This window comes from Lissotriton helveticus, chromosome 10, assembly GCF_964261635.1.
Source record: "Lissotriton helveticus chromosome 10, aLisHel1.1, whole genome shotgun sequence".
Taxonomy (NCBI): Eukaryota; Metazoa; Chordata; class Amphibia; order Caudata; family Salamandridae; genus Lissotriton; species Lissotriton helveticus.
In genome coordinates, this window is record NC_136071.1 from 725,224,710 (window position 1) to 725,248,342 (window position 23,633).

At 45.8% G+C, this 23,633-nt stretch overlaps 1 protein-coding gene across 2 annotated transcripts in view; it reads left to right on the forward strand.

Annotated features, from left to right (window-relative positions):
• Positions 1-23,633, forward strand: part of DYNC2I1 (dynein 2 intermediate chain 1) — a 519,500-nt gene that overhangs the window by 385,440 nt on the left and 110,427 nt on the right. For both annotated transcript variants that reach the window (XM_078663277.1, XM_078663278.1), the window contains one exon: positions 14,864-14,963. In XM_078663277.1, coding sequence (XP_078519403.1) covers positions 14,864-14,963 — 100 coding nt within the window. The remainder of the gene's footprint in view (positions 1-14,863; positions 14,964-23,633) is intronic.

The window sequence follows — 23,633 nt, forward strand, 5'->3', positions numbered from 1 at the left end:
TCTGGTGCCAAAGGTGCCCCTTAAATCATGGATTTAGGAGGTGTTTAGGGGTGTGAGGGTTAGTAGCCAATGGGCTACTGGTCCTGCGGCTAATCCCCCGCCCCTGAGGTGACCACATACGGAGGGTGTATGTCACCGAACTACCCAGAACCCAGTATTTTTGGGACTTTTCAAGATTGCACGAGCCGTCTTTAGCTGCAAAATAGCAAGCCCATCCTTGACGTTTGGCTAGCCTTTAGGGGTTGCCTGCCTCCTGAATATCTAATTTCCCGCCTGCTCTCAAACATGAGTGCTTGGGGGCAGGAGGATCTTTGTCTCCACTGGGAGACAAGTTACTTACATATCAGAGGAAGTTTGGCCTTTGAGGCTCACTGCCCAAATTCGGCGATACCATAATGGCCCTGGCTAACTCAGCTCACCTGGTAGCCAGTCCATGTTAACCTGTGAACCGCCGTTCAATTACATTGATCTTTAATGAAAAGATGACTGTAGGGACATTTATGCTTGCACATACATATCGACACCATTGTTATAATGCACTCTGTCTCCTGGGCTAGAGGAGGCCTACCTTAGGGGTGGCTTAATTACATTATTGGGTCGATCTCGAGCAGGGAAGCTGCTTGTGCAGGCTGCAGTGTCCGACCTGGAGATCTTACTTTTACTTGCATAACTCGGTGGCACAATTAGTGCTGCCACCCTGGTGACCCCTCTAATACCCTTGCCCTTTTTACCAATGGTACCATGTACTAGGGACTTATAAGTGGGGTTAAAGTATCTGGCTAATTGGGTGTTCACATTACCTTTGAGGGAAAGAGCACTGGCACTGGGGCCTGGTTAGCAGATCCCACTGCACTTTCAGATCTATTACCATAGTATGTAGAGCAAGAAGTGGGTGTGACCATTCAAAAAGGACACTTTCCTACACACCAAATCTTCCAGGATGATCTGTAATTCCCTACCATTTGCACACATCACTGCCATTGCTGGATTTACAGGGTTCTTAAGCATCAAAGTACATCTTTATGGATCTAAAATTTAGTGCTAAAGTAACTTGCATGATAATAGGAGTCTATGTGCAAAAATATCAAAATGTCTCTCTCAGTATGAATTGATGCCTTACCTGCAGATATCTGTGAATCACAAGCATTAACCCTCACCACAAAGCGTGACCCTGCCAGCACCCCTTTTTTATCAAGAGCTCCATCTTGGGTAAAAAAAGGTTATTTGACCGTGAAAACTTTATATAAGATCCTGAGGCTTTCTAGAATGGACACATTATTTCTGTCACTATACGTTTCCAGGTTGATCCTCAACTTTTTTTCACTTTACTGAACTGTTGCAGCTACTTCATAAATTAGTTTGTGTTCCATGAAGCACATGATCAGATTTGTAATAGAGCATCTTCACTAGACATGAGCACTTTTATATCAGCAAACTTCACGTAATGGTGATTTTGTGTGCAATACAGTTTCAGATGATCATTTTGATATTTTTAATCTTGTCATATTTTAAGGTTCAAATTAAATTTTATTGTTGCAACACTATTAATACACAAAGCTTCTCAATGTAAGCAGCATATTGGCTTCAATAATCTTCCATGATAAGAAGTGCAACTATTTAAACATTCCAGCGTACCCCCCCCCCCCCCCACACCACACCCTTTCCCACCCTCCCGGGGGCTCTCACAGCTGTATCCGAATGTGAAGGGTAATGAACAAAAGGAAATGAATTACGTGGGTGGATCATGACCTTCATCAGGGACTGGATGAATTGTAACCACCTCAAGCTTAACCCCGATAAAACCGAGCTGGTTCTTACCGGTGGCAGCTCCAGTCCCTGGACCCCTTCCTTTTGACCTTCCCCCTGGGTCCCTCTCCATTATTATTATTATTATTATTATGCGTTCTTATATAGCGCTCGATTACCCGTAGGCATCTCGGCGCTTGCCTTGGGAACCCGTCCTGGCTTTATCCCTGTGAGATACCCGTACTGGGCATCCCCAAGGTGAAAGCCAGGCATCCCGCCGTGGTGGGGCCGTAGTGGAGATTAAGCAGGCTAATGCCCAGAGCTGCAGCGTGTGAACCCGTGATTCGAGTAGGCACCGAAACGAGAATTGTCGAGTCCGTGGATATTTGGGCTCAAGACCCTGCCACGTCGGGAATTGAACCCTGGTCCCGGGTCTGACCTCTGCTTCCGGGTCTACCTCCTCTAACCAGTGAGCCACACTTCTCCACTCCATCACCCTCCCCCTCAGTTAAAACATTGGGAATAACACTTAACCAACACCATACCTTACACTCCCAGATTAGCACAGGGGTTTACTCCAGTTTCTTTACCCTCCGCACTATCCGGAAGATTTCAAGTTTTTTCTCTTTCTCTGCTTTGAAACTTATCCTCATGGCCATGGTCCTATAACGCCTGGACTATGGCAACATCCTGTACAATGGCGTTCCTGCCTATGCCCTCCGGCGTCTCCATTTGGTTCAAAACCAAGCTGCCCGTCTCATCCATGGCCTTCCCAAATCCCATCATGTCACTCTCCTACTTAGGGCCCTGCACTGGCTTCCCATTAGAGAACGTGCCCTCTTCAAGATGGGCTGTACGACTTTCCAGGCTCGTGCCGGGACCGCCCCAGCTTTCATCAATTCTGAAATTAAAGTTTACGCCCCCAGCAGAGAGCTGCGCTCTTCCACCCAATCTCTTATGTCTGTACCCCGGTTTAGGAAGATCAAATCGGGGGGAATGAAGTTTTCTGTCCTTGCTCCCACTTTTTGGAACTCTCTTCCTTTCACCATCAGGTCTGCCGCTACCTATCCTGAGTTCCGAAGGGCGCTCAAAACTTTTCTCTTCTTACAGGCCTTTCCGCTTTAAGTACTTATACTTCTGTTCCCAGGGTTTGCATCCTTCAGCGCCAAGAAACCGCCCGGTAGTCGTGCGCTTAACAAAACTTTTTAAATTCAAATTCAAATTCAATTCATCGGCTCAGTCAAGCGGAGCAATCTCAGATAGCAGGGACATGTCAGTTCTCTAAATTCCTGGGAAAGGAGTGCTATATATGGTTGCCACAAATCTCGGTAGGAGTCCCCCTGCGTTGTTCATGTCAGTTTCCCCATTCCCAATATATGCCAAATGCAGTGGAGCCATCCTAGATGTGTCGGCAGCCGCTCCATCCCCCAGTGCACCATAATCGTCTGGTGTGTCACCTAAAGTGCCAATCTAATGTGACGTCCCAGACGAGACGTGTGTGGATGTGTAAGTGTGTTGGGAAGTCCCTGAATGGTATAGGCCAGAAAACGGGTATTTGAGTTTGGAAATGTGTATAAATGTCAATCAAAATCTCGTCCCAGAAGTGAGTCAGCTTGGGACAATCCCACAGGATATGAGAAAGAGTCCTTGGGCCGGCACAGCGCTGCCAGCAGTCAGCAATGTGGGCCAAATAGCCTCTGTGCAGCCGAGTAGGGGTCAGATACCAGTAGGTTATGATTTTAGTGGCAGTCTTAATGCTTAAAATTTTGCACGCTGAATGTCACGCTCTGTAATATATATATATCCTGCCACTCTTTTTGGGTTAACTGTCAATCCAAATCCACGTCCCAGTGAAGTTGTGCTGGGGACTTCGGCCTAAGTATAGTAGGTAGCAGCATAATGTACAAGTCCGTGATGAGGTGTCTGTTTGTTTGGTGAGAAGCCATTTTTCGAACCTTGTGAAGTGTGTCTCTGCTGCTATCCTGATTGAGGGCTGCATAGTCCAATGATTTGAAGATGATGTGCCTCTCGCTTTCAGGTATTGCAAGGTCTTCTCGGAGTCTATCAAAAGGTATGGGGCTCTCCTTGTAAAAAAAAAGGCCCAATAGACTGACATCTAGCCTCCTTCCTGACCCGGAATACCACCCGATCAAGTCCCGGTGTAAAATCCAGGTTCCCTACTACAGGGTTTAGGGGGTAGGTGAACAATGAGAGCTTCCTATTTATCACCTGCCTATCCCATACCCTCAGGATCAAGCCAGTTATCGGGAACAGATAGAGGCCCGCCGACCTGTGGGCACGAGGCAAAACCGGATCCTCCATAGCAGGTTCCCGGCTACTGCCCGGTTTATAAATAACCAGGGCTTCTCTGACTGCTCTGGACCACTTGACCAGGTAGCAAAGCTGAGTCCCATGATAGTAATGGAGTAAGCTTGGGATATCCAGGCCCCCCTCCTCTGGAGGACACCAGCTGAGCTCTTGTTTCATACGAGGGCATCCGTCAGCCCAAACAAAGCGCTGTATAAGCCCTTGTAAGGATGGTATCATCCCTGGTTGAGGATGTAGAGGGCGAGTCTAGAAGAGGAAAAGAATCATCGTAAGAACCGTCTTTTTTTAGATTCACCACACAACCCAGCAAAGACAGAGGATAAGGTTTCCATCCAGCCAAATCTGCCCTCCCCCGCCGAAGAAAGCCCTGGTAATTAAGGGCCAGATGTAGGTACATTCAAATTTGCGAGTCCTTAATAGTGAATTTTACCGATACGCTATTAAGGAGTCGCAAAAATTGAATGTAAGTAGGAATCGCTAAAATATTAGCGATTCCTTAATATTCCTTATTAACGAATCGCTAATTAAGATTCGTTATTAAGGAATACCTACCCATTCATTCCTATGAGCTAGGAGGCCCATAGGAATGAATGGGAAGATATTCACTATTTGCGATTCGCTATTAAAGAATCGCAAATAGCGGGAGCAGTTTCAGGAGTGCCAAGGTGTCAAAAGGACACCCTGTTGCACCCCTGAAATGTGCATGCCGCAGAGAAGCAGCTCCAGAATCGAGCTCCTCCGGAAAGATTAACTGACAGCAGGAAAGAACACACCGCCTCGCCTCCCGGCCAAACCATGGAGTAAAGAAAAGAGTACTCACCGGACTCCCGGGCAGATTAAGCCTGATTCGCGTTGAAAGACGAGGAGCATCGCCGCATCTCATTCTGGCTGCAACACGCTGCCTTCATAGGTGTACGGCGCCTCCGACCGTCATCCACGACCCCAGGACATCCAGTCCCGGACCCGCAGGAGCACACGAATGCTGAACCGACTGGACCTGAGGCAGATTACAATCGCTACTGATCGCGGTAAAACGGACCGTGACTGACTCCTCCCGCCTGTCCTCAAAATGGCGATCACAGTAGGACATCGCGCATAAAAAGAATGACAACAACGTGCGCGGAAGGCATCTCCAATTAAACACAGGGGATTCTCGCCGCACCCAAGCTCCATAACTGCATCCTGCCCCAGACCTCCCTTGATGGCCCCTACTTTTAAAACCGGAACGCAAAAAACCTCCCTCGCCACACCTGACCTCAAAATGGCGGCCCGCCAGGTCAGCTTGCAGTGAAACTCCTTCCCTCACAGACGCTCAGGTCTGATATTAGACGAGAGCTGTGACCAAAATAAAAAAAAAACGAGGCAATTATGCAAACAAGATTAAAAAAACCTTGATAAATCCGGATAAAAACGGCGGACCGCGACCGACTCCATCCTGCCTGTCCCCAAAATGGTGTAGAAAGCAGGACATAGCGCTTGAAACTACTGGCGACAATCTGCGATGAAGGCATCCCTAAGTAAGTACAAGGGACCCTTGCCTCAACACAAGCTCCGTAACTGCCTCCTGCCCCAATCCTCTCTTGAAGGCCCCTACTTTTAAAACCGGAACGCCGCAGAATACCTCCCTCGCCATGCCTGACCTCAAAATGGCGGGCCGCCAGGCCAGCCTGCAGTGAAACACTTTTTCCTCACAGACGATTCGGTTCAGAAGCAAGACAAGAGCTGTGATCACTAACCAGGTAAACCACAGAAACCGCCAGAGTGCCGAGAGTTGTGCATCTGTGCTTTGCGCTCACACTCACCGTGCCACGTCAAGTGAAAAATAAACCACGCCCAACCGCTAAAGGGAGGCCTGCGAGGACAACCTGCAGTAAAACTCCCCCTCCACAAACACATCGGAGACATCCTCAAGGAGGCATAGGGGATCCTCGCCTCAATTACTAAACTGCAGCCTACCCCAGACCTCACGGAGTTGCAAACTCTTATAAAAGCGGAGTGCCGCAGACAACCTCCCCGCCCCGCCTGACACTAAATTGACGGACCGTTTGGACAGCCCGAACTGAAACTCCTGCCCCACTATCACACCGGGGGCTGAAATAGACGCAAGGGAACAGCGTCTGGAATTGCCAACGTATCTCAACAGCTCCTCTCTCTTGACCTTAAAAAGGCCGGACCAATCAGGACTGCACCCTGGGTGCACAGGTCCCAGCTGCGGGCGAATCCCGATAAAGTCACAGGTAAGCCGCTTCCTGTCACTAGACCCACCTCCGACCCCAAAACCATTTTCTAGGTGTTTCACAATCATATTGGAATCTCTTAACTCCCCAACACTACCCACCTTATTTCTCGGAGAGACCGTAGCTCCTATCCACTGGCACCCCCACCCACATCCTCTACCCTCTCTGCCCCCAGCCACCTCTGCCACCCCATCCACCTACAGTAATAAGCTGACCCAAGCTACCCCACTCCCTTCGCCCATGACCACCCCATGATCGGCGCCCCTATTTCCTCCCACATAGAGTGACCTGCCCCTGTTATCTCCATGCCCACTCCCTATCACCCATGTCCCCAAGATCACATCCTATCTACATATAACCCCACTCATATAGAACGATCTCTCGCTTAAACACCCAGCCCAAAGTCACTCCAGCCACGTCCACTGGGCTACCAGATTTACCCAGCTCCACAACGATCACTCGCTCGCACACAATGCCTTCCACCACGACAACCAACTCTAACCCCCTATCCTCTCCCCTCATAAAACGACATGGACCAAACTCCTTCTCCATCACCCTGCCCTCTAGCCTCACACCTAATGCAAAAAAAAACCCTCAAACACAAACTGATCAGGCAATTCCCCGAATCCCTCTTTGCAGACGTCTATCACTGTTCTTCGAAGGGTCAAATAAAAATGGACCTCATCTTCCACACAGTTAGACCAGGCTATTGGATCTCCACCCTGAGAGAAAAACGCCAAGTCACCAAAACTACTAAGACGACCCATAGCTGCAAGCTCTCATTCTACTCCCCTAATCACCTGCCCCACTACGGGATCACATTGGTGACCATATACTCCAACGGCACAGTCTTGATCCAAGCCAACAACGCCAATCTTGAGGCTTTTGATCTCCTATTCCCCTCTCTACACTCTAACTCTATCGCGCTTGACGCCCATCAGGGCCACCAGCCCCCAACACTGAACACCCTCCCGACACCACCCCCTGGGAACACAGGCACCCCTGTGCAACCCTTAACCTTCCCCAATCCCCCCGAAACTAAAGACACAGCTCCTCCAACCACCCCAGCTCATCGTCCAGAACTACCCTCGATACTGAACACCCCCCAAACAGCACTAGGTGACTGCAAGACTAGCCATAAGTCCCCCAAGCCCCGATCTCTACTGCCTCTCAAGAATAACCGACTACCACAACCTATCCACCTCCTCCCTCCTCCCCAGAACACAACCCAATCAGACACCACAACCCAATCAGACAACCTAATTAACACCAAAAGACAGCACACCTCTATCATCTCCTCTCCCTGCCAAAGAGACACCACTCCGAAGCAACACCCCCCACTCAGAAAGAGACACAGTGCCGCCTCACCCTCATCGAAAACCAAATCGACATTATAATACAAGTCATGAATCTTATCCTTACCAACCTCTCAACACTACACAACCCTCCCCTAAGCACCCACTCCACCACATTCTCCACCTACAACACACACCTTAGATCAACTATACCGTCGCCCTCGAGCAACCCACCCTGCCCCTTCCCCTTCCCCTCCCCCTCACCCTATCAATCACCCCCCTCCCTTTCCCAGGCACCGAGACCAAATAGAGCGGCAAAAGCCATGTCCTTGGTAGAAGCGAGCAAGCTGGCCTCATCTTACACAACCCCTCCCACCGGTTTCAGAAATGACCTCGCCCTCCCAAAACCCCCCTTGGGAGTTGGGAGGGCGAGGTGCCTCCCTCATTACCATCCCTACCGAACCAAGAATAAAAGAGTCCCCCCGGACCAACTGCATGCTCATAAATTGTAGATCTGCCACAAAACACTCTACAGAGCTGGCAGAATCCATCCTCAACCATAACATAGACGTAGCCTTCATAACCGAAACCTGGCTAAATGACTCCTCCCCGCCTATCCTAGATATGCTCGTTCCTCCGGGCTTCGCCATCATCAATAAAGATAGGAAGGACCAAAAAAAAGGCGGAGGCGTGGCAATCATCCACAACAACATCCTATCAGTGGTTGATACCGATACCTTTAAATACAACTCCTTTGAATGCCTCACTGCCAACATCAAAACCGCCAACAACAATCTATTACAATGCCACCTACTATACCACCCCCCTGGTAAAACCGCCACGTTCACAGAACAACTGTCAGACCTGATCGCTCATTGCTCGCTCCGAGAGACCAACAACCTCATTCTAGGCGATCTCAACCTTCACTGGAACTATGTGAACAGTGCTACAATACAATCCCTAAATGAGCTACTACTTTCCAACAACCTTACCCAACACTGCTCTAAAGAGACCAACAACAAGGGGGCAATCCTGGACGCCATCATCGCCCAACATGATGCAATCACTATAGACCACATCCTTCCTCTAGATTGGTCAGATCACCACCTAATCCTATTCCACTTTGCCCAACCGATCCTGTGCCATCCACCCATCGCTGTCCCCCCTACATGGTCTAGGAACCTATCGCAGATCAACACAGTTGAACTAGAAGAAAGAATAGCCTCCACCCTGCCAATCTGCTCGGACGGCCTCTCTACTACTGAACTCACCTCACACTACTACACAACCATGTCCGCCATCCTAGACCAATTAGCACCCCTGAAACAGAAAAAACTTAGGAACATCCCTTCCAGAACCTGGTTTAACAAGGACATCAATGAGGAAAGAAGACATCTTAGAGCCACAGAATGTCAGTGGAGAAAGAACCCCTCCTTCAGCCGCTGTGAGGAACTCAGAGCAGCAAGAAGAAGGTACAAAAAGCACATCAATAGCGAAAAAACAAACTTCTTCTGTACTGCGCTGGACAATGCAAAAAACAGACCAAGACAACTCTTTGACATCATCAAAAAACAAACTTCCAAGCCATCTACTATTCATGTCCAACCCTCCAAAACCCTTTGTGATAACTTCGCCAACTTCTTTAACGAAAAAATCTCCAAGATCGAACTCTCCCTTGACATCAACCTTTACCCTCCTTGCGATAATGACCTCACAGCAACCGAAACCACCGTTAGAGGTCGTCCCACATTCACCTGGTCCTCCTTCGACCACATCCACAAAGCCAAGATCCTCAATCTAATCTCCTCTTCCAAACCCTCATCGCACAACCTTGATCCCATTCCCTCACAAATGGCCAAAGATCTGAAACTCACAGTTGCTCCACTCTGGTGTGAAATTATAAACAGCTCACTAAAAACTGGCATCATACCAGACTGCCTCAAAGTCGGCCAAGTTTCTCCTCTTCTGAAGAAACCAGGCTTAGACACCAACGACCTGAATAACTTCAGACCAGTGTCCAGTCTTCCCTTTCTGGCCAAAATCCTAGAAAAATGTGTGCTCCGCCAACTAAACAACCAGATCGAAAACAATAATCTACTAGACCATCACCAATCAGGATTCAGAAAAGGCTATAGCACCGAAACTGCAATCCTCAACATAGTAGATGACATCCGCAACCCCCTTGATTCAGATCGTTGTTGCCTACTCATCCTCCTAGACCTGTTAGCAGCCTTTGACACGGTAGACCACAGGCTGCTCATCAAGGCCCTCAAAGAACGAGTGGGTGCGGATGATGTGGTCCTTCAATGGTTCTCCTCCTTCTTCCAGAATCGCTTCCAAAGAGTTAAAATCAAATCCTTCACATCCGACCTTCTCCCCGTGACAGGATCCGTTCTCTCCCCTCAACTGTTCAACATATATATGGTACCCCTCACCACCATACTGAAAAAAAGCTAACATCCCTTTCCATCTCTATGCAGATGACACCCAGATCTACCTGGAAACCTCCTCCTTTAATGACATTCTAAGGCTCAACAACACTCTCAGAGAAGTCCAAGACTGGTTAGCAATGAACCACCTCAAACTCAATCAAGGAAAAACCGAGATCCTCCTCATCTCTAACAAGGAGGACAACCCGCAAATCATTGAATGGGCGAAAGCAATCGATGCCCTCAATGGGAATCTCAACCTGACTAACTCGGTAAAATCACTTGGAATCACCCTTGACCACAAACTATCAATGACGAAGCACATCAAGAACTCCGCTAAGAGCGCCTTCCTCAATCTGAAGCTCCTCAATAAAATCAAACCGCACATTCCGCAGAGAGATCTCAAACAAGCCACCCAATCATTGGTGCTGTCTAGACTGGACTATGGGAACGCAACCCTCTCCGAAACAGCTCTCCCACCTAGCGCCACTCAAAACTACCCTCAATGCAGCTGCCAGAATGGTATCCAGTGCAAAGAAATTCGACCACATATCTCCCGCACTCAGAGATCTAAAATGGCTCCCAGTGGAAATGCGCGCTAGCTTCAGAACTGCCTGCCTTACACACAAAGCCCTTCACACTGGGAAACCAGAATACCTAGCCGCTAAGCTTAAGAATGCTGGTCAGTCCAGAAATCTCAGAATTTCAAACTCCCTCCTACTCATCCCCCTGAAAACACGTAAACAAAAAACTGCAGCCTGCTGTTTTGCAGGCAACGCTCCTAAAATCTGGAACTCCATCCCTGTGGACATCAGAACTACCCCCTCCTTTCCAGAATTCAAGTGCCGACTAAAAATCCTCTACCTCAACCGTGCATTCCCGAACTTAATTACGTAACTAACACGCCTGTCCTGGCTCAAAGAAGTTCAGTAACAACTTTGACCTTGCATCGAGAATACTATGAATCGAAAATGTCTCCGGATTGCTCCACCTCAACAGCACACCCTGAACCTTTGACTGCGCTACCTCAAAATCGCACCTTAGCCGCTACATAATTTTTAACCTCCAAACATGTATGACCCTATTTTGCTTTATTGTTATGTACTCGTCTTCTCTCCATCCTCTGTAAAGCGCTCCGATACCCTCGGGTCTGGCCAGCGCTATAGAAAACTTCAAAAAAAAATAAAAAAATGTGGCACACATACATTCCCTAAGGGCATGAATGTGTGCCACATGGCACTTTAAACAAGCATTTACAATGCAATGGTCTCGGCATTATTAAAGGTAGAGCTATTAGCATTGCTCATGACATTTTTTTTGGGTGTTTTTTTTTATATCATAAATAACTGGCATTGTCATTTAAATTGCCAATAGCGTAATCGTTAAATAAATAAATCGCAAACAAACGATACTCAACAGCTGGCTTAAGTAAAAGCATATTGAGTACCAATGGCGCCCATCAGTAACAAAAGAATACAAACGTCGACATAAGTGACAGAGAAAGAACAATGTTAAAGCTGTTGAATGTGTAATCAAGGGCTAACTTCAGTATCTGACTGAAACTGACCAACCATGACATCCTAGGAGACACATAGGTGAGCTGTCATTATCTATATCACTCCCACTGTCCAATCTCCTATTCAAGCCTCTTTCACAGCTTTTCAACTTCTAACCAGTGAATCAAACTCTGCCTTTAAGTGATAAATGCATTAAGAAAGAGCCACAGTCCACCTCGGAGAACTCAATAACATCCTGCATATTAAAAACTATCCTGACCAATGTGCAATACTAACTCTACTGTCCTTATATGAAAACAAGAAAATGGACCTCATCTGCCTACACCGTGCACCACATCATCTGTCTGAAAATACTTAGAGAATAAACTGGTATCTATGAATCTATCCTGGATGGCATCTGATCATCACTACCCACCAGATTGGTGATGTCAGGAGTAATTACTCACTCCAGACGCTATCCATACACGGGACCTAACGGCAACACATAGACGAATGTGTCATAGATGGAATCATAACCTTTCTCACAGTTTGACATTTAGTTGCCGAGGACGAGATCTGGCTGAATTTTTCCCTCTACCCTCCTGGTAAATGTGTGCTTGGGTGACCTAGCAGCTTCCCGACAATGTTTATTTCTAGAACCAAGACAAAGCAAAACAAGCACTGACAATGCCAAAAGTCCTACTGGCACTGCCAACGCCTGCTATTTCTTTTTCCTGGTACTCTCTATAAGAGTCAGCGTGCACTACTCCCTTCTCTAAAGCCCTGTCCTCTCTGTGGCCAGAGCTGGTCCTCCCAGGCCACGGCCCGGCCCATCCATCCTCTGGACTCTGTTCATTACTGCTCTCTCGCGTGGGCGCGCAGAGCTCAATCAGGTCTGCTTGAGCAAATTTTTTTCTGCAGCCAGAGTGGAGAAAAGGTGTTAATGGGCAGTGTCGCTTTACTCAGGCCCTGGAAGGCGACGGGGGCTGCGCCTGTGTGGAGTGGAGGGGGGATGTAGGGCTGCGCACAGAGAGCTCCTCGGCCTGCTACGTGTGGACCAAAATAAACAACTGTACCCAGTAATTGTCAACTTGTTATTCTGTCTGGTATCAGGCTTGGTACTGGGAGACAGGCAAAGTCCATCTCTCCCTGCTGGCATTACACACGCCACACACAGCTGCCCTAGCCGGGGGATTCCCCTTTGACCCCCCTGGACAAAGAAACCTGCGGCAGCAGCTGTGTTGTGCACACTTGCACAAGGAAACACAAGTTGTATGTGGCACTGATACAAAAAGGCCCTGGTGTCACGTTTTGTCAACAGTGTCAGTTGAAAAGAGATGTTCGTTGTCAACCAAAGGCCGGCGTCTCCTAAAGTTATTCAACAATCCCAAAGTTATTCAACAATCACAGACGCGTTTGGCCCTGTAATGCCGTATTTGCATCGTATTGCCAAGCTTATAAAACAGCTTTCCATATCTGAAAGGACAATTTCAAAACCAGTGCATGACTCTGCATCGTCTGCAGGATGTGTGAACACCCGTTTACATAAGCAACTTTTCGCTCTTTACGGCGTGAACTGAAGATACTAATTTTAGACTGTGTTGGTACTTAGCAGTCCCAGGGCGCATCTGGCGCAGTCCTGTTATACTGGAGTCGCTCACCTGCTGAAAGTTTTAATAACACACGGGCATCGACCAAGAGCAGCCCCATCAAAGATGAACAACCCTCATAATGATGCATGCTACAGTATGCAACACGTGTTTTGCATAATTTATGGTCTGCCGTGTAAAAGAGATCAGACTGTTTCAGTAAAACATGCGAGGAGGCAGATTAGAACAGTCGATCTCACGGCGCTGCGAATCTCCAAACAGAGCCCCCGTAATCCCCCTCCCTGCTCCAGACGTGAACTTTGACCCTTCTTGCACCCGGCATCGATTATCCGGGGGGCGCTAAAGCCCTTTGAAGCTGCCCCTCGGAGGTGAAACCTCTCCCGTCTGCGGTGTGCCGGGCTCATTTAGGCTTCAGACAGCGAGGGTCCCCGAAGACGCTTGCATGCATTCCTCAATAATGCAAAACTGCCCCGGGGCCTTAACATCCAGCAGGAGCGCTGCGGGGAGGCGCGCGGACTCAGTGCAAGTCAACTAAGGATAAAAACGGTACAGGGGGGCAGGGGCACTAAGAACGGCACAAACAGGGGGGCAGAGGCTTAACTCATGTCCTCGGTAGACGCTGCTCGAGCAGCAAAATGGCGGCCGGCAACTCTGAAAATTTTCGGATTCGGGGGCGTGTTTTGCTGTTCTGAGTGACGGATGACGTCACTGGCGAAAGAACAGCAAAATGTATGCCCCCGAATCCGAAAGAGACGGGGCTTCTTTGGAGGGACGGCTCTCTCCTCTAATGGCTGGCCTCCGTTTAGGAAGCCAGCCAATGGAGGAGAGACGAAAAGAGAGGCGGGATAAAGCAGCCACTCTAAGTAACAATAATTCTCCGGACTTCCGGTCTTGGCCTACGGCCAAGCCTACAGTCCCTCGACCTAAAAAAGCAAAAAAGTGCTTTTTTAAAGGAAATCGCTAATTACCACCAACTTGAAGTTGGTGTTAATTACCGATTCCTTAAGGCTAAAGGGCACTTTCTAATTTGCCACTTACATTGCATTTAAGGAATCGCAATTTACGATTGCAAAATCCCTCATCTCCTCTAAAAAGATCGGTAGGGTGTCACAGAGATTATCTAATGCCGCAATAACGTAATCAGCTTTTAAGCTGTTGACATGCTCCTCCCCACCGAAGCGTACACTTGTGATAGCCGGGTGATCCCTCACCCTTTGTGCGAATGGTTCCTTGTCATATTTTTAAACCATCATCCTGGTCAAATATTGTTTTTAAATCGGCAACAGGTGTTCGCTTTCTACAGAGGTGTATGTTTGTTTCAGCCTAAAATTCCAAAATCCAGTCAGAAAAGATACAGTTATTTCAAATTCTGTTTGTAAGCTGTGAAATTGTTTTGGTTAAAGTTTGACGTAAACCTAAATTGGATATTTTGTTAGTATTCCACTGTCGTCTTCCATTCTAACTAATATTTAAGCTTTCCTGAACTTCTGTTGCTTTATACCAATTTGATGAGATTGTATAATGTGCTGGAAGACTTGTTCGGTGTAAAAGACTCAGTACCTGCCATCAGACTGTCATAACCTGTGTTTTGTACCAATGCTGAGAGATGCAGAATATTTACCTGCTCATGTATTTCAAGAGTGTACTTGTTGCCTATGTTACTTTAAAGGTTTAATAGCTGTTGTATTTTAAGATTGCACATGTTTTTGTCTTTATCTGCAGTTTTTTCTCCAAAGATATAACTTACCAAGGAATTCCACAAACATTGAATATTAAGATTCTGCCTTCGGATTCCAATCATTTCGTCACCGGAACGGATATTGTGAGTTGATTTGCATTTTTGTCTGCGATCGTATAGTAATATATATATATATATACATATATATATATATTACCTACTGGCGGTCGCCAGTAGGTAGTTATAGTTAGGATTGGCTACCATAGGAAATCCGCAACATTCTATTGGGAATAACTTTGGCGCCGATTGAGGGATCTGCCTGTAATTTTCCTTAAAATGGTCTCGCTGCGCTCCGCTCCTTCCCTGAAAGTTTCGGGGGGGATTCGTGAAGTGAGGGCTGAGAAAAAAGGGGGTCCCAAAACGTGTTTTCCCCATGTTAATTTCCATAGGACGGTCTGACAAGTCTACAGCCCGAACCGCTGAACGGAATTACGCCAAACTTGGCAAAATTGTAGGGACTGGTACGCAGATGTGCCTTTGCTATATTAGGTGAAAATTGCTCTAGTGTTTTTTTTGAAAATTAACTTCAAAAACACATATATATCTATAGGCGCGCTTCGAGCGCTCACAGGTGCGCGTACCGGGGAGCGCACCCGGCGTGCTACGGGAGTGCGCGAGCAGAAAGCTGATTGGGTGTCAGGTGTCTGTCAACATTCTAAACAGTCCGTATTTCTCGGTAGAATCGAGACACAGGAGGTGAAAAAGAAAGGGGGAAATAATTAAAAGGGGGCAGAGTAGACAACCCCTGACCACTTAGGTTTTCTGAGGGGGGCCTAGAAGGACCCTGAAGGGCAAAATAACATTTTTTTTTTTTTACATTTACGCGTGGAAAGCGCTGGCTGCGCTCACCGGTGCGCGCTCTGGTACGCGCACCCTGAGCGCACCACGGGGAAAAACTGTAAAAAAATAGAGTAAAAAAATAAAGTAGAGTGTTTAGAAGAAAGTGATGCATTGCTGGAGTGTGTCACAAAAATTATGCAACTGCAGCAATGCATCCTTTCACATGGGGCCAGTCCTATGTGAAAGGGCCTGCGTCAGTCTTACGGCTGCTGTTAAGCAGGCGCAAGATTTGGACGCAACAGCGTCATAAAAGTGACGCAGTGATATCTCTTAGATGTCACTGCGTCACTTCTACTACTCTTCCTTATGTCAATATGTCCCCTTTGCATACATTACAGCTGGCGCAGGTATAATGTGGCGCAGGGGTTTACAAAGTGACGCATCTACCTAGATGCGTCACTTTGTAAATATGACTCAACAAGGTGCATTTTTTACACCACTGGTGCTTCACAAAAAGTGACGCATCGGTGGCGTAAAAGTGACGCATGGCCTCATAAATGAGGCCTTCAGTCTTCTACTCATGCGTCATATTTAATTTATGACGCATTATGTCGCAAGGAGTCACAGATACGTCACTATTTCTGACGTATCTGTAAGCGCAAAAGTGATGCATTGCTGGAGTGTGTCACAAAAGTGACACAACTTCAGCATTGCATCCTTTCACATGGGGCAAGTCCCATGTGAAAGGGCCTGCATCAGTTTTACGCCTGCTGTGAGGCAGGTGCAAGATTTTGACACAATGGCGCCCTAAAAGTGACGCAGTGAAATCTCATAGATTTCACTGCGTCACCTCTACGACCCTTTCTTGCGTCAATATACGCCCCTTTTGCATACATTAAACCTGACGTAGGTATAATGTGGTGCAGGGGTTTACAAAGTGACGCATCTACCTAGATGCGTCACTTTGTAAATATGACTTAACAAGGTGTATTTTTTTACAGCACTGGTGCGTCACAAAAAGTGACGCACCGGTGGCGTAAAAGTGACGCATGGCCACATAAATAAGGCCTTCAGTTTTCTACTCATGCGTCATATTTAATTTATGACGCATTATGTCGCAAGTACTTACAGATACGTCAGTATTTCTGACGTATCTGTAAGCGCAAAAGTGATGCATTGCTGGAGTGTGTCACAAAAGTGACACAACTCCAGCAATGCATCCTTTCACATGGGGCCAGGCCCATGTTAAAGGACCTGCGTCAGTGTTACGCCTGCTGTGAGGCAGGTGCAAAAATGAGGCCTTCAGTCTTCTACTGTTATTTTTTCTTTCACTTTCTCTGTTTCTTCACTGCCTTACTTACCTGGTCTCACACTTACTTGTCTTTATCCAGTCTGTATCTCCACTCTTTCCAAAACATCACTGCTCTTTTCTTACCCTTCCACACCCCCGTTCCTTTACTACATTTTCTTCGCATATCCACATTCCCCATGTTCACTCTCCTTCTCCTCACTCTCCTTCCCCACACTCACCTTCTTTCAGTCCCCCTACTTCACTTCCCATCTCCCCTCGTACTTTTTTTTGCTTTCTCACTCATTTTCCTCTCCTCTCTCACTGCACTCCACTTCACTTACTCTTTTTCTTTTTTTTTAAGAACACAGCTCTTTGATGAGAATTGGAGGTAGTTCTGAAAATAACTTTTTTTTTCTTCTTTTTTCCTTTTTTTTAGAACAAAAACAAAAACAGGGAATGGGAAACTGCTCAACAGGAGCAAAAAAATAAATAAAAATTAGGGCTGGGAACGGCAGCGATGGTTCTCCAATGCTCGAGCCATGAGCAGAACACTTTGTTCCCCATAGCAAAGTAGCTGATCGCAATATCTGCATTTAATAACGCCTTTATTAAAAGCAGGCTGAATGTTAGGAATCAGCTCTTGTGATTGCTCCCTCCCTGATGCAGTTTGTCCTCCGGTTGAAGTAGAGGCCCCATCACTGGGAACCTCTTGTGCCAGAGCCCTGACACTTTCCCGGGCAAAATTCTGGGGGTGCCTCCTCTCCACATGGCGAATCATTGTGGAGTTACTAAAAGAATATTTCTTAGTGGGGTCACCCCGTGACAGGACAGTGTGACAAATCCTGCAGTCCACTTTTGGAGCATTTACTTTCTTCTGGTCATCAGGAATAGAAAAAAACTTCCAAATAAAGTGTTATTTTACTTTCGGCTGAGGAGCCTCTTCATCAAGAAATTCATTGGAGTCATCTTCACTGCTGGATGGTCTGGCAGCCATGATAATCCAAGATTTTATTCCCACAAAGATCCGACAGCAAAAAGGCAGGTCTTGCAGTCACAAAAGTGAAATAAGAAGTGAAGGAAATGGGTGGGGATTTCATTCTTTGTAAAAAAAAAACTGTTAGGAACCAATGAAAAGAGTTATTTTAAGGTCACATGACTTGACGCGCTTACGCTGTGCGCACCGCAGCGCTTCCAGGGGCGCTTACGCAGCACGAACGTAGGCGCTTCCGGGGGCGCTTTCGCGGCACGAACGTGGGCGCTTCCGGGGGCGCTTACGCGGCGCGCCTGAGTGACGTTGTGCTAGCTTTACGGAAATGCAAAATCATTTTCATTTCGTAAATCTAAAATAATGCTTTTTTAAGTATGGTACTGAATGTCTTGCATTATTATTTAGTTTTCATACATATTTTTTTTTACAAACGCAGAATTAGCGCTCTCGCTGCGCTCTCGGAAGAGCTTACCGGTGCGCGCACCCTGAGCGCTACAAGACAAAATGATACGGGTAAGCTCACCGGTGCGCGCACCCTGAGCGCCCCAGGAAAAAATGATTAAAAAAAAAACCATTTGAACATTTTTTTTTTTTTTTAAATATTACAAATTAATACTTACACAAAACAGCAAATAAAAAAAATAAAAAATCGTAGGTTACAAACTCGATATAGAAAGGAATTAGCTTTTAAAAAACCTTTGAAATTCAGTGAAAAAACCATAGGTTTCACAAATGTTAAAAGTTAGGAATTAGCTTTTAAAAAACCTTTGAAATTCACTAAAAAAACCATAGGTTTCACAATCGTTATAGTTAGGAATTAGCTTTTCAAAAACCTTTGAAATTCACTGAAAAAACCATAGGTTTCATACTCGTTATAGCTAGGAATTAGCATTTAAAAAACCTTTGAAATTCACTGAAAAAACCATAGGTTTCACACCAGTTATAGTTAGCTGAACAGTTTACTCATACAAAACCATTGAAATTCCCACGTTATAGTTAGTTTGACTCACTATAACTCGCGCGCCCGCAATCCACTGCTGATGATGTCACATATTACATCATTCATGACATGGTCAGTGACATCACTGATGACATCACTGATGACATCTCAAATGACATCAGTGATGACATCACTGATGACATCATTCATGTGATAATACAATGCACCTCCTCACACTCTAATCTAACCTTTAATACACCCAGTGTTAAATACAGACTACCTTTCCAGAAACCATTGACACACCAATACCAGTTACTACATACGCACTCACTGATTCCTAAGTCTACACACATATCCACTCATTCACACATACAATCACTTATACATACAGTCAGCCATCAATACAACACTATTATATGCACTCATACACCTATACAGACACTCACACACTGCCACTCATTCATAGAGTTACTCACACACCTAGTTAGTCATGGAAAGAATCAATCACACTCCCATTTCCTCATTTATACAGTTATACACACAAAACCTTACTTATTCAAACATAGATTAACACATACTTACTCTCTTTTACAATCACTGATAGAACTACACATTGATCCATACAGTCACTTACGCAATCACCGGCTCTCATGTATAGTCATTTAGATATGCCAACTCTCACATGCACTGTGTTTTATATATGTACTTACTTGGACATGTAGCACTGAGATATCCATTCACTCACCAACACACCCATGCACACAGTCAACCGCCCATACAGCTCTTTGCACATGCACTCTTGAACCCATATACCAAGTGAATCAACTGCTCATACATCTATGCACAGTCACACACCTCCCAGCCACCCACAAACACACACACCCTCACATACAAATACTTGGGCAACCAATGAATAACCCATATAGACACTCATATTGCTACTGATCAACACATGCAGCAGCTTACACAACAACAGACATACTGATGCACACATTCAAATAGATTAGTCACTAACCAATGCATTCAGTAAGACACATTTAATCACTCACTCATACTGTCAGTCACGCACCTACTAAATCCTTCATCCAGTCATTCATACATACACTCATTCTTCAATATGTAAAACATATTTAAACTTTACAGAAACACACAGTCACTGGATGATGTCATCAGTGATGTCTTCAGTGATGTCATTTGAGATGTCATCAGTGATGTCATCAGTGATGTCACTGACCATGTCATGAATGATGTAATATGTGACATCATCAGCAGTGGATTGCGGGCGCGCGAGTTATAGTCAAACTAACTATAACGTGGGAATTTCAATGGTTTTGTATGAGTAAACTGTTCAGCTAACTATAACTGGTGTGAAACTTATGGTTTTTTCAGTGAATTTCAAAGGTTTTTTAAATGCTAATTCCTAGCTATAACGAGTATGAAACCTATGGTTTTTTCAGTGAATTTCAAAGGTTTTTTAAAAGCTAATTCCTAACTATAACGATTGTGAAACCTATGTTTTTTTTAGTGAATATATATATATATATATATATATATATATATATATATATATACGTCATGGCGGAGGTGCGGGGGTTTACCTAAATAAACATTTTTGCACTAAAATCTGGGTCTGCTATTTCGTCAAAGATACGGCTCTGGTGACGGATTCCTGTGGGGATATATATATATATATATATATATATATCTATCTCCAAGTTCCTTCAACAAACAGACTCCTGCTGAACTCCAGGCAGGTGCCTTGTAGTGAGGAAGGGACTCACTTTAAAATACAAGCTCCAGCGCATGCAAGGTACTGCACGCAAAGGCACTCAGGGAATGATTTTAAAACACCTTTATTCGCAGACGCGTTTCAGCAGTAAGCTTTCTTCAGTGTTCTCAGGTGTAAACATCTTGTGCACAGCGCTACGTTTTTTAAATAGGAAAAATGTCTCTCCTGATTGGCGCTCTCACAGTGTGGCAATTGAAGCAGGACTCACGATATGCAATCCATATGACCGCCATACTTGAAAGGTAATGTTTCAGATTTTGAGTGATGTTCTCCATTACCAACGCAGTTAAGTGATATTACTGATGCTGCTAGTAGCGTGTTTTATGGTAATTCAGTCCGATACAATGTCTCTTACCACACGAAGACTGTGCATCTTTTTTCCCTCGCCAAGCCTCTTTCCAAACAGGATGAAACCGCAGGCAGCAGTATATGACAGCTAACCTTGAATTAGGATAATTCACGACCTCCAGTCGGCAGGCACATCCATTAAGAGACGGTTCAGCTTCTGTATATAACACATAACTCCAAGTTCCTTCAACAAACAGACTCCTGCTGTACTCCAGGCGGGTGCCTTGTAGTAAGGAAGGGACTCCCTTTAAAATACAAGCTCCAGATGTGCTGCTACACTCGGGTATGAAACCGAGAGCCTAAACCGTGAGCTCATTGCTGTAAAGTGATGTGCTCTGGTCTTTGTAGCATACGTGTGCAAGTAGTGTTAGTAGGCGTTTATACCATACAGGGAGTGGGAAGCGAAGTACTGACCGCTCTAGTGCGTTTATACTATCCCGGAAGCGGGAAGTAAAGTACTCACGCTACCGTGAATGTAGTAAAGGGATGGGCTCTGGGCACTGTAGTATACGTGTGCAAGTAGTGTTAGTAGGCGTTTATACTATACAGGGAGTGGGAAGCGAACTACTGACCCCTACCGTGCATTTATACTATACCGTAAGCGGGAAGCGAAGTACTCACGCCTACCGGTGTGAAGACTCAGGGACCAAACTGAGCAGATTGCTGTAAAGTGATATTCTCTGGGCGCTGTAAGATACTAGCCGCTGTAGTATAACTGTGTAAGTAGTGTTAGTATGCGTTTATAGTATATAGGGAGTGGGTAGCAAACTACTTTCTTTACTGGTCTGAAGACTCAGGGATTAAACCGTGAGCCTAAATCGTGAGCTCATTGCTGTAATGTGAAGTGCTCTGGGCGCTGTAGTATACCTTTGGAAGTAGTGTTAGTTTGCGTTTATATAATACAGGGAGTGGGAAGCGAACTACTCACCCCTACCGGTCTCAAGACACCTGGATGAAACCATGAGCTCATTGCTGTAAAGTCATGTGCTCTGTGTAGTATTCCAATGTAAGTCATAGTAGAATGTTAGTATGTAATTCTACTAGAATGTAAGTAAGTAATGTTAGAATGTAGGGCTGTCATGAGGGGAACCTTGGGGAGTTTCTACACAGTGCTGGAGAAGACGGTTGCCTTGCTGTCTGCTCCTGTTGGTGGGTGTTTAAGGTGTCTTGTTTTCCTGCAATAAATCTACTTATCGGATCCACTGCTGTCTGCCTCTTTAGTACATATATTTGGCGATGTGCTGGAGAAGGTAAAACAATAGGCAGCACCCACCAATATTTCGGGCTTGCTTGTGTTGTCCTGAAGACCCGTTTACTTCGTGAAGCTGTTTCTACTCATCCCAGGGTCGTCGGCTCATTGAACTATGTCATCCGACCTCTGGTAGGATTTATATTTTTAGATTTTGTGCTTCCTCTGCTTTTCACTAATCTTCACTACACTCAGGCCGCTGTACTACAAGTGTGTAAGTAGTGTTAGTATGCATTTATACTAACCAATGCATCACGGTCCTAGGGAGCACGACCTCCCAGGTGCAGCTCATACCATGTCCCAGGGTGTTCATTCGCAGGACATTTATGTTTGGTATTAGAGGGCGGGTGCATGGCTTCCACCCTGTGGTAGCAAATCCTTGTTTGACTAGTTGAAGCGAGAGGAGGTAAACCTTGCATTACTTTAACAGAGCGGATCCGGATGGTAAAAATGGAGAAAAAAAAAAAGAAGCGGGGTCTCACTCGTTCATTTAAATGAGGCCTCTGGTGGGTAATGTTCCGTGGCCAATTTTATTATTATATTGCGGGGTCTCTGTAGAACTGGGGATCTTAATGTCACATGTAAATTAGGCGCGGGAGGGCACAGAGACTTTTCGCAGCCTAGGGGATTGCCACCTTCCCAGGTATTTTTAACTATTTGTTCGGAGGGCTTCAAGGCCAACTGAAGTCCGGGGATCGCCACCCTCCGGGGCTTTACTTAAATATGCAGTGTGGGCCTCGGCAGTCCCTGAAGCCTTGGTGGTCCTAGGCAGTGCCTTATTGGTTCTGTAATCACACGGGTAGTACTCATGGTGTTATAAGGTGATACATGCCTAAAACCCTTGCAGTTGTAGAATTGCGCAGACTTCATTTATGTAACAGTCTGTTGGTTTATATTTGGTAGGTGCACCGCAAAATTACAAACGTTTTCCCTCATAACCTCCTATAAACAGACGATTTTCACAATAAACTACAGACAAGTGTTGACAGAAAAAGACCTATACACTCACTTATTTATTGGGAAAAAAATTTATCTTTATTAAAACAACACAAATAAATGGAAACGCAAGTTTATTAGAACAAACAACAGTATAACATGAAATACATGGGTGGGACTCCTCCGGAAGCAGCGTACAAAACCTGTAAGACAAAAATGAAACATAAGTATGTGTGCTATGTGGAAGAGGAAAATAAAGGTAGTCCGAATGAAAGGAAGATAGTGAGAATGGGAGGATGAGGGAGTAGGTGGAAGGGAGAAGGGGAGGCAGAGTCAAAAGAACAGAGAGAGGAGGAGACAGAGCGTCGGTATACTGCACCCAGCCCTCAGTGATTACCTCCCGTCAACCTTTTGTCTAGGACGCTGGGGTCCG